We start from the raw sequence: 14,811 nt of genomic DNA, 5'->3' as shown, positions 1-14,811 counted from the left end.
GTCTTATAGCCAGTCCATTTACAGTCACGGACTACTTATCAAAGTATACTTTTTTTATCTACATTTCTTTGTCAATTTGACATAATTTCCTAACCTCTACTTGTAACATTATACGTTTGATTCATTTACAATGTTTTAAAATGCATTACAGTTACAAAGGCACCAATAGTAACGAACAATAGTAATGTTAATTTTCATTAAATAAATAGAAAAATTTTACGCATCCCAATGTGTTTAATTGTGGAAGTTATTCTGCCGACGATACAAACATTTCTACTTCTATTCTCGTTACGATTTGGTTGCCTTATTATTCTCGCTTGGACATCTGTTAGTATCATATTTACAATATCTATTCAATTTTACAATTTGCAACGGAAACATTCCATTCCACATTTTGAAAATGAATAATTATAATAACAAAAATAAACTAAAAGTCGTAACCTTACTTCTAGAATAATAATTTTTCTGTTTAAACTAGGCAATGCATCAACAACCTTTCATCTAAATGCAGATGTCTATGGGCGGGCAATGGTAACTTTGCTATTCTGCCACCTTCTGAAATAAAAAAAAAACATTAAATAAACTTGTTTGTAGTGTGTACGTTGAAAAAAAATAAAATTATATATTGCTCGAGGGTGGTTCTTCGAGCTACAAACAAAATACTTAGACACGATACCAAGGCCACACAATACACAGGAGTGAATTAAATATAGCTAGATGGCGCCGCAATCTTCGTGGACAGTATTATTTCGCAATTTTAAGGTGTTTTTTTTATACTAAACGTTCCTTTACAGTTCAGATCATGGTTCGGCATTGTCTTCTTCTCGTCAGCAATACTCGAAGTGCTAGCGAGACGCAAGTCGCCGCTGCACATGCTACTCTTGTGGCCAAAAAAGAAATTCTTATTTGATGATAACTTCTACCTCATATATTACTTATATGTATCCCTACTAGTTGTTGAGGCGATACTGTTTGTGTTTTGCATCGTTTTTTTCACTTGGGGAATGTATAAGGTGCGTCCGAGCTTATTTCTCTTCTATAATTAATATTTTCACTAGAAGATTTATAAAAGATATGAGAAAAACTAAGGGTCAAACGAAAGGTCTAAAACATTATGGTGGCTCGTGGCTACCTTTTTCTGTGTAAATGAATGTAATATGGGTCAAGCCCGCATCCCTTTATGTCCCAACGATACCTAAAGTTCATTGTACGCAGCGTCTCGTGTAAAATTCCGTTCTATAAAAAAGTTTGCTTGGTACTACACTAACTACGTACTTCGACTTCGCTACGTATAACCAATTTTTTATTTCAAGTAGCTACAGCAACGATTACCTTTTAAAGTAAATTCCGCAGGTAAGATCGCGGCCTCTACGACAATACCTGATCTGTCGCTGCGTAACATGGTTAGCAGAGGTGGTGCTGCTTCTAGCGTTGTGCCTTAATCACAGGAAGCTCATAGGCTGGTACTTGGTCATGCTGATGTTTGTCAGTGAGTATTGTTAAAGTAAAAGCAACTATGTCACTTTTAAAGCAGATGAGCATCTGGTCTCAGTGATGATGGAATTTTGAGTTTAATTTGTCATCTGATAGTATTTTAAATTAATTTGTTTCTTCTGTCCTGATAGTTCTGGAGTTCTATTCGCTGATAACTGTGTACAGTTATTACGTGAACATAACAACTGAGGAAAATGATCCGCGAAACTATCCCGAGAAATTGCAGAACATTTACGACACAAATTCGTAAGTCTAAATTTACTTGTAAAAGGATTTTTTCAGTTTTGGAAAGTATTTTTATAAAATTCTTTCTGTTTTTTTAGAAAAGGTAGCGAAGGACAATCGCAAACAACTTCACTCGTAACTCATTACTATCGCCGTTAAAAAATGGTAGGAATGTTAAATATTTTATATTGTTTAATTAAAAAAAACCTATTTCTCAATCTTTAAAAAAGGAGGAATTTCTAAAAAGTGTTTTGTACTCACAAAGCCGATACGTAACAGACTGCTGTTACGTATCGGTTTATATTACGTCGCTGGTTCATATCCGGCTCGAAGGACCATACGCACGAAGTTCTATCATACTTACATTATAATGTTAGTGACCAAAGCGGTAATTCTAATGTAGGCTAGTTAAACAATTTTTACCAGACCCGGTCTGTCTTAACAATTCATAACTTCGTGTTACTATCTTGTTCACTTCGATTTCATTGTGTTCTTATGTTAAAGTTTTATTGTTTGTTCACTCATCACCATTTAGCATTCTCATGATCTCTGCCATCAGAACTATGTACGGTGTTACCAATAACAAAACAGAAATACTATTGAAATAAATTTTTGTTCCTTTTTTAAAAGCCGGTGCAGTAATTTTTAGCTCTGGGACAAAAAAAAGTAACAATACGTAGTACTAAAAAGGAATTTATTAGTTTGAAAGATTTACTTATATAACATACATTATTATCGAAAACGGAATGACCAAATAAATAGAGATAACAAAAACAAACATTGTTTCGAAATCCAACTTAATTTTCAAGTTTATTTTTAATTCCACGAGAAGTTACTACTATCACTTCTATTACTCACCGACTTAACAATACTTATTTTTATTCAATTAGTTAAAAAAACAACTATTTTTTATTCATATTCGTTAGATCTATAGATATTGCCAAAAAACACACCAATTTAAATCTCACGTATTTTGTATTCCCTCAAAAGGCGAAATTCGTTCAATATTTATGCATGTTCATTTTTTTCTACCAACTTTTCGTCGACGGCGCGTTATCGTGATAAAGCCCTTTCTGTTAGAGATAAGTAGATAACGCTCGTCCGACAATATTGGTGCATCATACACAAAAATGTTTTAGTTACTTTTAATTTTTAACGCTTCGAAGTCCCTATTTAGTTTATAGTGTAATGAAAATATAATATCTGTGTTCTATTATGTAGTTTAAAAACAAATTCTTGTGTTTTATGTTCGTAAATAACTTATTAGAAAAAATGGCGTATACATTACCTCGAATGGAAAAATGCTGTTGCATTAGCTTGAGGACTGGTTCTCTTTTAGTTGGATACGTTTCTATTGTAAGTATTGTAACAATAGTATAAAATTTCATTAATTTCATATATTTAGTTAAGTATTTTGCAATTTTTTCTTTGTTAAAACTTATTGATTTTGCGCCTGTGTTAACATAATTGCAAGCAAAAATAAACGTAATTGTATTTATTTTTTAGACGCATTATCTATGTATGGGAATTATTTATTGGTCATTTTGACCATTTAAGCTCTTTTATTCTCTGGTATTTTATTAAAAGTTTGAATACGTTTTTTTCAGGTAATTTCATTATTATTCACGGGAGCCGTATCTTGGTCCCTCTACAAAGTAGTAACGTACGTAAATTCTGAGGTTAAGCCGAATCCCGAGCACACGGCCGAGGAGATTGCTAAAGTGGCGCTAGGAGTCTACATTTCCCATGCTTACCTACTGCTCGTCCTTCTATATTACTTCTTTATTAGTCTTCTACTCGTCATTGGAGTACATATGGTACGTCATAAGTATTGTTCTTTTAAGAATGAACTGTTGCCAAATTTATAAATGAGCGAAGGTTTTTGTCGCTCGGTATCTTTCATAAGGTAACAGAATATATATTTTTAATTCCAGAACAACACAAAGTATATGAGATATTACTTCAAGGCAGGACTCTTTCTCTTGGCACTTGCGTTAGCTTTGGTGGTAGTTACTACTATCTTCTTAGGACTTTTGGCGACCATACCACTGTTAAAATGGAGTTGTAAGTAGATGATCTATCTCTTCGGCATAATTCATGATAATTTTCCTTTAAATATAAAATAATTATTCTTTCTTGTTTTCAGTGACTCTTTTCTTCTGCCTAATCGTTGTAAGAAGCACTTATTTACAAATGGAGGAACAAAATAAACCACGGGTGTACGAAATGCAAACGCTTTATACTACTCAGCAAGCTCCACTAATGGCATAAACGATTTTATACTTTTTATATTAAAATTTTCAATCTGTCCAATAAATATTTTTTACATTCTAACTCGGACTTTTACGAATTTCATTGTATCATAGAATTAAAATGCCTTATTATCCCCTGTTTTATATTAACACAACTCCTATTTTTTTTATAAAATGTAGAGAAAATAGATAAAACATTTACATTTTATAATCTTCTTTGTATTGTTCAAACAATGTGTATCTTCGCTGTCTTTGCTCTATGCCCACGTGGACTGATGTCAATGTCAACAAAACTGTCATCAGTGTCAACCTTCTGTCATTATAAGTCTGACGCGTCGAGGTTCGTCGCAATGTGAATTTGAAATTGTTTAATCTTAGATTGCAACTCTTAAATTAACTACATTCTAAGCTTTGCCTTAATTTAAATGCTACAAGATCTTAAACTTTAATTTAAATAAGGGATCGATATACGTCGTCTACTTGACGATTCTACATTTGTCACCGTTAGCTTTCTGCAAAATGATAACAACTTTGCATTGTTAGATCACAAGATTATCTATAGGAGTAATAAAATATATTAAAATGGCTAGTAAATATCATCAGAGTGCTCAAGCTAATGCCCAAGCGCAGGTTCGTGTCTAGTAAACATTTTTCATTCGATTGTTACCAAAATGATAACGAATACACTTATTTCAATCAAATGTCTTTCATTCTTCCTTCCAATTTCAGCTAGTACAATGGATAAACGATGCTGGCCTATCGGAAGGTACAAAAAGGGCGAATTTATTAAGAAAAATAATGGAAGTTATGATACATCAAGCACCTCAAACCATACCTATGTACATAGAAAATGTTTTGAGTTTTGTCAGTGACAAATCTACTGATGTAAAAAAGCAGGTTGTTGCTTTCATCGAAGAGTTAAGGTATGGTTGTTTGGCTGAGTAGGTCCAATAGTATAGTAGTTTTCAGATAATATCTTGGCAGTTTTTAACTTCTCCCAAGTCACTACGCGGTTGAAATAGACATTATTGACGGTCGAGTTGGCGATTGTAGCTTTTATGGTGCACACACATTGGTTTTGGGAGTTCTTTACCCCTATTGACTATTTCTTCAATAACAATTCCTTCTTATTTTAATATTTCTTTATATTTTTATATTTGGACATGTTATGCGGAGAGATGATAATCATATAAACAAAAAATTAATGAGATTGAATGTGGATAGCTATATAGAGGATGACCAAAGAAAATATGGATGGATTGTGTAAAAGAGGGTGCGTAAGAAGGAGGTAAATTTAGATATGACGGCTGATAGAAATGTATGGAGGAGTAGTACATACTGTGCCGTACCTCAATAGGGATAAAGGCAGTTTGATGATGATTTAATATTTCAGCAAACAATTCCCTGAGTATCTGCCAAAGATAATTGGGCAACTGCAAATGTTAGTAATAGACTCAGTAATAGCTGTACAGAAGCGTGCCATACAAGCAGCCAGTATAGCATACCGGAATGTTTTGATATGGCTCTGTAAGAGCAATGCGGAAATACAAGAAATGCAGCATGTCTGGGAACACCTTAATAAATTAAAGGTTTGTAGTATTTAATAAGGGTTTTCAAACTTTTGTTTGAATTTTTGTTGTTATTACTATTGTGAAGTTCGAATGAAATGGCGTCTCTTAAGGTTCATTTAGACATAAGCCAGAGTCATACGAACAATGCTCGGCAGTCACTTCAAAGGGGAATACACAAGCGTGCTATACCAACGCTGACATCATTGTTATACTACGTACTATTCTGACTTATGTTGATAAGAACCTTTACAATATGCAATATTTTGTATTGGTTTTGTAATTAACATTTATATTACTAAAAAATTCTGTATTCCTCTCTTGCAAGACTTAATGACAACGATAATATCTGGGAATCTCAAATACAAATTATGCTAAAACCTAAAACTAAAAATCTTAAAAAATATAATAACTAAAATATACCATTAAAAAGAGTACCTTTAGGTAAGGTTCCGAAGATACTGGCAGCGTTCCCCCTTTGAATAGCTAAACTGGTTCCATGTATCAATGTAGATGTTAATACCATGTTCTGTAGATCTTGGTTTAAGATCTAGGCTAATCTATCTATATATATAAAAGAAAGTTGTGTTAGTTACGCCATTTATAACTCAAGAACGGCTGAATCGATTTGACTGAAAATTGGTGGGCAGGTAGCTTAGGACCAGGAAAAGGACATAGGATAATCTTTACCCCATTTTCTATTTTTTTTTATTCCGCGCGGACGGAGTCGCGGGTAAAAGCTAGTATTATATATATAAAAGAAAGTCGTGTTAGTTAGACTATTTATAACTCAAGAACGGCTGAATCGATTTGACTGAAAATTGGTGGGGAGGTAGCTTAGAACCAGGAAACGGACATAGGATAATTTTTACCCTGTTTTCTATTTTTTATTCCGCGCGGACGGAGTCGCGGGTAAAAGCTATATGTTTAACGGACCGTTAGTTTGTTAACAAAACTAAATAACAGAAAGATCTTAATAATTTAAATTATTATCAGTAGGTATGATAATTTGAATTATATAGGATGTTGTAAGTTTGCACTTCTTTTTAATTGACTATTAATGCACTTTTTTTTTCTAGTTGTTGATATTAAACATGATAGATAGTGAGAATGAAGGTATCAGAACTCATTCTATAAAGTTTCTGGAGGAAGTAGTTCTGCTGCAGAGCTCCAGTGAGGATACCGAAGATGAGTTCTCACTTGATAAGTTACCTGCTCACTTGCCGTTTCTAAAACGGCATGCATTGGAAGAGGAGGCTGAGTAAGTGATTATATTTTGATTTATAAAAACAATTTGACATCCCTTTCATTTTCTTTACAAATGTGATAGTGATATGAATTTTATATAGTCTTTTGCCAGTAGAAATACATATATGGTTAAATACATATTAATATACAATCGAACCGAGATAATCTAGAGTCCAAAGGACAGCGAAATTTATCTTGGTTAAAGAAGTTTGTAACCCGAGTTTCTCGCTTATGAAGGTTGTCTGTCAGAACCAGACAATGACTCTCGCTTGTACAGGTTTCTTATTTAGCCAGTTCTCGCTTATCCAACTTTAATACAAAATTTTATAGATGTTTATTTATAGTTTCAATTATGTACCATAGAAAAAAATCCTTGTAATTTTAGCTTGTCATATCTGAAAAGAACATTAATCAAAATTGTAAAACTACAGTGGTTTATAATATTTATTTCAGGCATATATTTCAGCTATTATTAAAATTTCACAACTCACAACATATATCCAGCGTTAATTTAATGGCTTGTATGACCACTTTATGTCTACTCGCTAAGTTAAGACCTAAATTTATGCCTCGAGTTGTCCAAGCATTAGGCGACTTACATACAACCTTACCACCAACACTCTCTCAATCGCAAGTCAATTCAGTGAGGAAACATTTGAAAATGCTCCTTTTAAACTTAATTAAACATCCATCGTCGAATGATATGTTACCAAACTTGACACAACTCCTCGCTGACATCGGTATGACACCACAAGAGATCAATAAAGCTGTACCAAAAGATAGAAGAAATAAACGTGTCAATGAAATCAAAGGGGATGATAATCCAGCTAAAAGATTCAGAATTGATTCCCCTCAAAGTAATAGTCAAGGCAGTGACAGTAACAGTCGTAGTGAATTCAATTACGAAGATGACAGCAGTCAACATAGTATTAGTATAAGTAAAGCTTCAGTCACAGAAGACTCTATATTTGACGGTCTGAACAATATTGACTGTGTAGTCAATCTCATAATCTCAACTCTTCAAAACCATCTTCCAACCACCATGCCGAGTAGCTTTGTAACAGCTTACAAACCTATACCAAATTCTGGCACTAAAACACAAAAGAAAAGTCTAGCTAAAATGATATTAGCATTGATTAAGGATGAACCAATGCCTACCACACCCACTCTAACTCCCAACCCCACTCTAACTCCTACTCCCACTGTTAATCCAACTCCAATACAACCGCCATTATTATCTGATACCACAACCAAAATACCATTACTAAGAGACGATGATGAAAAAGTAACACTAAAGAATGCAGTCGCCAAACTGCAAGAATCAGCCAAAGCGGAAAGAGAAATGGAGAGTGCAGTATCCAAATTAATGGAAGAAACAAGACAAGAGCATATAAAAGCGGAAGAAAGGAAAACTAAAGAAAAAGAAAAATTAGTAGCACCACCTACACCTTCTATACCTAAATTAAAGCAGAAAGTTAAACTATTGAAACTACAAGAACTAACAAGACCGATACCGAAAGATATAAAAGAGAAACTTATGTTACAAGCCGTAGAAAGGATATTAAGAGCGGAACAAGATTGTATTATAGGTGGTGCTGAACAAATACGTTCAAAGTTCATAACAATATTTGCATCAAGTTATACATCAGATATAAGAGAATTGGTACTTAATTATATTCTAGAAGATCCTGTGAAAAGAATTGATTTAGCATTATCTTGGTTGTATGAAGAATACTCTATAATGCAAGGTTTCAATCGTCATCCGTTGACATTGAAAAATATTAATGAGAAATATGACCAAAATTACAATCAACTTCTCTGTTCGTTGATAACTCAGGTGTGTGAGAGAGGTGATCCATTAATGGAGAATAGCAAAGATTTACTTATGAGAAAGATTTATTTGGAATCTCCGGTTGTTACTGAAGAGGCAATTGATTATTTGAAGCATTTAGTTAGTGAAGAAAAAATGGCGTTATTAGCTTTGGATTTGTTGGAAGAGTTATGTTTGATGAGACCACCGAGAGCTCATAAATACGTCGCCTCGTTAGTTACTCATGTTTGTAAGTATATTACTAGCTTTTACCCGCGACTCCGTCCGCGCGGAATAAAAAAATGCACACAAGATAAAAAAAAGTGCCTATGTCCGTCTCCTAGTTCTAAGCTACTCCTCATCAATTTTCAGCTAAATCAGTTCGACCGATCTTGAGTTATAGATAGTGTAACTAACACGACTTTCTGACTATATATAGATTTTATTGTAACTACAATTATTTTTTTACTAGCTTTCGCCCGCGACTTCTAATATGCCTCTATATATCTATGCGTTCTACCAGACTATGTTCTATATCTGTGTCAAATTTATCTAGATCTGTTCAGCAGTTTTGAAGATACCTTCTAACAAACATCCATGTATCTAAACTTTCGCATTTATAAAAATAGTAAGATTATTTTGTTTTTAGGCATTTTATAAAAGAATTTACAGGTTGTTTCTAAATCCTCAACACTTACACTGCTTTCTTTTTTTTTTTGCTGAAGAAACAACCTGTATAATTCATAAGTTAGATATAATATAAAGAGGGAATGTTTTGTAATATTTAAGTGGTACTAAGTTAAAAAAAAACTTCTTAAAAATGACAACCTATCTCCCAAGTTAGGTAATAAGTAAAAGTTTTACTTGCTTTTGCCAATAAAACATACTATATGAGTATTTTTCTTCTAAGTCGATAATTAACGGATTTCTTTTGCCTTAAAAATGTACACTTAAAGCAAATAAAACACATTCCAGTGAGTGACAACGAAGAGATCCGAGAAGTAGCACTAAAATCTTCACTAAAAGTGTACAAGAACAGCACAGATTCCGCACGACGTGTTATAGAGAAGAGCGCACTTCTCCATTTAGGATTTATAACTCTGTCCACCCCTCCGGAGATCATCAGTCCGCAACATGCCAGGGTATGGACTGATGAGCAGTATAAAATGTGCTTGAACCTCGTCATAGCATTGTTCCCGGAGAAAGAAGGCAAGTGTAAAATTGAAAAATATAATCTATATTAAACTAGCAGTTTCCCGCGATTTTGTCAGCGCAGAATTAAAAAAAATAGCCTATAACATGCCCGCGGATATCAGCTACCTTCCAATCAAAGTCTCGTCAAAATCGGTCTAGCCGTTTCGAAGTTTATCTGGAACAAATACAGCTTTGAGAACAGATATACATCCAGACAAAAAAAAATTAAAATTACTTTTTCGTTATTAGCAAACGTAAATTACGTTTACGATATACGATTTTTTTTTCCTCAATATTATATACAGTGACTTTAATTTTATTTATATCGACTGCAGAAAGTGGAAATGTACTCGTATTTCGAAAATTAGCCCAAATAAGTTAACATCAATTGCTGTAACTAGTAAAAAATTAATGAAGTAGTAACTTTAAGACATTTCAATAAACGGTATCAAATAACGTTTGAAACATGGTCCAAAGTTCATCATCTTTCATCTTTATTAATTTAGGAATTATGACTTTTTGAAATAGTTTTTTGGCTCCGGTGTAAAACTAAATCGCTTTCTTCCGTCGATATGTTTATATCAGTGTTTCCCAAAGTAGGCGATAACGCCCACTTGGAGGCGTTTGAAACCTAGGAGGGGGCGATAAGAGGCCTAAAAAATGGTTGAAATTAATCAAAGCAATGAAATTGTGGTTTTTAAGTTTTAGGGCTGAATAAAAATTAGGGGGCTCTGAAATATAATTGAATTTCAAAAGGGGGCGGTGAAAGAAGTTTGACAATCACTGGTTTTGATTTGTAATGAAAGACATTGTCATTATCTTTGTATATAGATTTGATATTGGAAGTGGCGCGTGTTTACGGAAGCGCGGGGGCAGAGGCGAAGCGCTGCGTGTTGCGTGCGCTGGAGGGGCCGGTACGTGCCGCGGCCACGCCCCCCACCGCACAGACCACGCCCCCCACCGCACAGGCCACGCCCCCCGCCCCGCCCACACTGCGCCCCGCCTTCCGTCTGCTGCTGGACGAGTGTCCGCGAGGAGCTGAGACACTTCTCACTAGACTTGTGCATATACTCACTGAGAAATGTATGTCTGTTTGTTTGTTTTTAATTTATAAGACAGTTTATTTTTTTTTATTGTTTTTTTTTCATACATTATGGCGATTTTATATTCTGTACCTTTGATACATTTATATTACTGATTTAAAAGCGTAAAGTTTATTTAAAAAGTCGTTTTTTTGTAATATTGTGTGCATTTTTCTATCGTTTTTACTAATTAGCGCCCCCCACTCCGGAGTTGGTGTCAAAAGTACGTGAATTGTACGCGTCTCGAGTGTCCGATGTTCGCTTCCTGATTCCAGTTCTTACTGGACTCACTAAAAAAGAGGTAAGTGATCTGCTTCATCATCTAAAATATCTCTCCTGTGTGTCCCCTCCTCTGTAAATAAAGGTAGCCAACGCAACTGCAAATATCTATGGGCCGATTGCTCTTTTATCTATTTATACTGTAAAAAAATCTTTCAACCTAACCTAGATAAAGTTACACTTGCAAAATATGAGCCTTTAGTAAGTAAACTGTCAAAAGGTTTTTGAAATTTAAGTATTTTTTTAGGATATATTTAATTTCAACGAAAAGTCAATATTGTAAATTAAATTCCTCTCTTTGACATAGAAATAAACAATTTTTGTCCTCTTTCCCTTCCCAACCTTTTATTATTAAGGAAGGATCAGAAGGGAAAGTTGAATTTGGGGGAAGATGGGACGCAAAGGAAGGGGAAATATGCTCTTTCTATGTGTCCTTAATTGATTAAAGATAGGCAATGCATCTGCAATTGCTAGTGTCTATGGGAAGTGGTCGTCTCGCTATTTCGGCGAATAAGATGGCTGCTTGTTCGTTTTCCATCTTATAATTAAAAAAAAACAAAGAGATCTTCTAAACTAGCTAATCTATACTTATAAAAGAAATTCGTGTTAGTTACACTATTTATAACTCAAGATCGGTCGAACTGATTTAGCTGAAAATTGATGGGGAGGTAGCTTAGAACTAGGAGACGGACATAGGAACTTTTTTATCTTGTGTGCATTTTTTTTTATTCCGCGCGGACGAAGTCGCAGGTAAAAGCTAGTGTTCTATCGCTTATTTTTTAGATCCTCGCAGCATTACCTAAATTAATCAAACTGAACCCGGCTGTGGTTAGAGAAGTGTTCAACAAACTCCTCGGTCTTCAGAACTCGCCGGATGAGGAACCACCTGGTAAGTATGTCAAATGGTTCTGGAATTATTAAAAAAAAACACCCAACCAAGTATTTTATTATGATAAAAAAAAATTGTCATAAATTTCCTTTCTTAATTTGTTTGCTTTCTTTCGCGTTTTCATTTTTTCTGTAACTTTTAAAATTTCTTTCATTTCACAGACATAATAATTTGTAAGTACATTTTGTATATTTGAATGTAAAATAACAAAAAAAAACAAAATAACAATCACGATTCAATAATTTATAAAATAGTAAAATAAATAAATAATAAAATTAAACATTTAAAATTTTCCAGTTTCACCACAGGACCTTTTAGTGGAATTGCACCTTATAGACCCGAGCAAAGCCGACCTCAAATACATCATTAAAGCGACCGCCATTTGCTTCGCGGAGAAAAACACATACACACAGGACGTAAGTAAATACTAAAGTCCCTTACCCTGACAAATCTTTCTTTTAATATTTTCCTTATTAGAGATTCTCATCTAGTCTGTAAATGTAGCTCCACCTAGTCTGTAAATGTAGCTCCAGCTAGTCTGTAAATGTAGCTCCAGCTAGTCTGTAAATGTAGCTCCAGCTAGTCTGTAAATGTAGCTCCAGCTAGTCTGTAAATGTAGCTCCAGCTGGTCTGTAAATGTAGCTCCAGCTAGTCTGTAAATGTAACTCCAGCTAGTCTGTAAATGTAGCTCCAGCTAGTCTGTAAATGTAGCTCCAGCTGGTCTGTAAATGTAGCTCCAGCTAGTCTGTAAATGTAGCTCCAGCTAGTCTGTAAATGTAGCTCCAGCTAGTCTGTAAATGTAGCTCCAGCTAGTCTGTAAATGTAGCTCCAGCTAGTCTGTAAATGTAGCTCCAGCTAGTCTGTAAATGTAACTCCAGCTAGTCTGTAAATGTAGCTCCAGCTGGTCTGTAAATGTAGCTCCAGCTGGTCTGTAAATGTAGCTCCAGCTGGTCTGTAAATGTAGCTCCAGCTAGTCTGTAAATGTAGCTCCAGCTAGTCTGTAAATGTAGCTCCAGCTAGTCTGTAAATGTAGCTCCAGCTAGTCTGTAAATGTAACTCCAGCTAGTCTGTAAATGTAACTCCAGCTAGTCTGTAAATGTAGCTCCAGCTAGTCTGTAAATGTAGCTCCAGCTGGTCTGTAAATGTAGCTCCAGCTAGTCTGTAAATGTAGCTCCAGCTAGTCTGTAAATGTAGCTCCAGCTAGTCTGTAAATGTAGCTCCAGCTAGTCTGTAAATGTAGCTCCAGCTAGTCTGTAAATGTAGCTCCAGCTAGTCTGTAAATGTAGCTCCAGCTAGTCTGTAAATGTAGCTCCAGCTAGTCTGTAAATGTAGCTCCAGCTAGTCTGTAAATGTAGCTCCAGCTAGTCTGTAAATGTAGCTCCAGCTAGTCTGTAAATGTAGCTCCAGCTAGTCTGTAAATGTAGCTCCAGCTAGTCTGTAAATGTAGCTCCAGCTAGTCTGTAAATGTAGCTCCAGCTAGTCTGTAAATGTAGCTCCAGCTAGTCTGTAAATGTAGCTCCAGCTAGTCTGTAAATGTAGCTCCAGCTAGTCTGTAAATGTAGCCTCAGTGTATAAATGTAGGCCGATGTGCAGGTGCTGTCGGCGGTGCTGCAGCGTCTGGCGGAGGAGCGGGAGATCCCGGTGCTGATGATGCGCAGCGTGCTGCAGGCCCTCACCCTGCATCCCACACTCGCGCCCCTCGCCACGCACATACTCAGCCTGCTCATTGAGAAGGAGGTATCCACCTTTGTGCTATTTTTTTACTAGTTAAAAGTTAAAATAATATCAGATCTTAGTATAATTTTTTTTAATTAAAATGAAAACCAGTCTTATCTGTTTTAGATGCGGTCTGAAATTTTTATATAAAAAAAATCACACAAAATCGTGTACGTTACAGGTGTGGCGTCACAAGGTGGCGTGGGAGGGTTGGGTGAAGTGCTGCGAGCGTCTGCAGGCGTTGGGCAGCTCCGGCGTCGTGCCGCTGCTGGCAGCCCTGCCTCCTCCTGCACTCGCATCCCTGCCCGCGTCCCTCCAGCAACTCGCAATGGTACGTAGACTGTCTCGAGGCAAGCATCCCGAGGTAAAGTCACCTCAAGGCAACTACCTTCAGGCAAAGTCACCTCAAGGCAACTACCTTCAGGCAAAGTCGCCTCGAAGCAACTACTTTGAGGCAAAGTCACCTCGAGGCAACTACTTTGAGGCACAGTCGCCTCGAGGCATCTACCTTGAGGCAAATTCACCTCGAGGCAACTACCTTGAGGCAAATATAAATACCTCTAGGGAATTTTTTTGTGACATCCTATTTTGTGTTTTTAATTTGTATTTAGTATTGTTATTGGTTTTTTTATTTTCAGGAGCCACAAACTGGCAACCCTATAGAGCCACTACCGCCAGGCATGGATTGACGAATGCCTCACTCTGACTACCCACAAACTGACGATGAATGGTGTCGGTTCTTCTCAGATGTTGACTATAAATATTGAACTCGAGCAGTGTTTTAGTGTTTAATTATATTGTAACGCGAATTATAAATTTTACGTCTTAATAATGTTACAAAATGAATTAAATATTAATTAAAAATAAATTGGTTACAAGTATTGTGGTGTTTTTTTTTTTTGTGAGTCCATTGGATCAATTATAATAATAGACCAAAAGAATTTTTTTTTGGTTCTCTGACTTTATTAGTATGTTACAAAATTGAAAATTGAAAATAAAACAAAATTGAATAGTCAGGTAAATATTTTTATAATAGTAAAATTTAAATATGTAA

The 14,811-nt window shown here is 35.4% G+C and overlaps 2 protein-coding genes across 5 annotated transcripts; both read left to right on the top strand.

Moving 5' to 3' along the window:
• The first annotated feature begins 182 nt into the window (after positions 1-182).
• On the top strand, positions 183-4,057 carry LOC106707560. 4 transcript variants are annotated; one of them, XM_045680830.1, is made up of 6 exons: positions 183-327; positions 795-1,013; positions 1,354-1,489; positions 1,626-1,740; positions 1,818-1,884; positions 2,987-3,058. In XM_045680830.1, exons 1-5 carry the CDS (start codon positions 229-231, stop codon positions 1,876-1,878), a joined length of 630 nt encoding a protein of 209 aa, XP_045536786.1. In that variant the 5' UTR covers positions 183-228; the 3' UTR covers positions 1,879-1,884; positions 2,987-3,058. The 4 variants fall into 4 exon arrangements, with proteins under 4 accessions (XP_045536786.1, XP_045536790.1, XP_045536788.1 ...); XM_045680834.1 differs by lacking the exons at positions 183-327; positions 795-1,013; positions 1,354-1,489; positions 1,626-1,740 and adding exons at positions 3,327-3,536; positions 3,654-3,783; positions 3,866-4,057 and having other exon boundaries at positions 1,868-1,884; positions 2,987-3,075; XM_045680832.1 differs by lacking the exons at positions 183-327; positions 795-1,013; positions 1,354-1,489; positions 1,626-1,740; positions 1,818-1,884 and adding exons at positions 2,840-2,857; positions 3,327-3,536; positions 3,654-3,783; positions 3,866-4,057 and having other exon boundaries at positions 2,987-3,075.
• Positions 4,058-4,270: 213 nt separating this feature from the next.
• LOC106711992 (symplekin) lies at positions 4,271-14,573 on the top strand. The gene is made up of 13 exons (XM_045680829.1): positions 4,271-4,601; positions 4,701-4,894; positions 5,365-5,560; positions 6,619-6,800; positions 7,241-8,847; positions 9,573-9,806; positions 10,623-10,874; positions 11,068-11,174; positions 11,936-12,041; positions 12,339-12,457; positions 13,635-13,778; positions 13,939-14,088; positions 14,396-14,573. The coding sequence occupies exons 1-13, from the start codon at positions 4,554-4,556 to the stop codon at positions 14,444-14,446; spliced, it is 3,390 nt and encodes a 1,129-aa protein (XP_045536785.1). The 5' UTR covers positions 4,271-4,553; the 3' UTR covers positions 14,447-14,573.
• The last annotated feature ends 238 nt before the right edge of the window (positions 14,574-14,811 follow it).

The sequence above is a fragment of the Papilio machaon genome, chromosome 14, assembly GCF_912999745.1.
Source record: "Papilio machaon chromosome 14, ilPapMach1.1, whole genome shotgun sequence".
NCBI classification, from domain to species: Eukaryota; Metazoa; Arthropoda; class Insecta; order Lepidoptera; family Papilionidae; genus Papilio; species Papilio machaon.
This window is presented reverse-complemented; position numbering and strand designations above follow the sequence as displayed.

Excerpts from the sequence above, each read along its gene's own strand:
- LOC106707560 (XM_045680830.1), top strand. The coding sequence starts at position 229 with ATGTGTTTAATTGTGGAAGTTATTCTGCCGACGATACAAACATTTCTA. Across the intron at positions 1,014-1,353 it reads TCACTTGGGGAATGTATAAG|GTAAGATCGCGGCCTCTACG; the intron begins GTGCGTCCGAGC and ends TAAATTCCGCAG. Across the intron at positions 1,490-1,625 it reads GGTCATGCTGATGTTTGTCA|TTCTGGAGTTCTATTCGCTG; the intron begins GTGAGTATTGTT and ends CTGTCCTGATAG.
- LOC106711992 (XM_045680829.1), top strand. The coding sequence starts at position 4,554 with ATGGCTAGTAAATATCATCAGAGTGCTCAAGCTAATGCCCAAGCGCAG. Across the intron at positions 12,458-13,634 it reads AAAACACATACACACAGGAC|GTGCTGTCGGCGGTGCTGCA; the intron begins GTAAGTAAATAC and ends GCCGATGTGCAG. Across the intron at positions 14,089-14,395 it reads CCCTCCAGCAACTCGCAATG|GAGCCACAAACTGGCAACCC; the intron begins GTACGTAGACTG and ends TTTTATTTTCAG.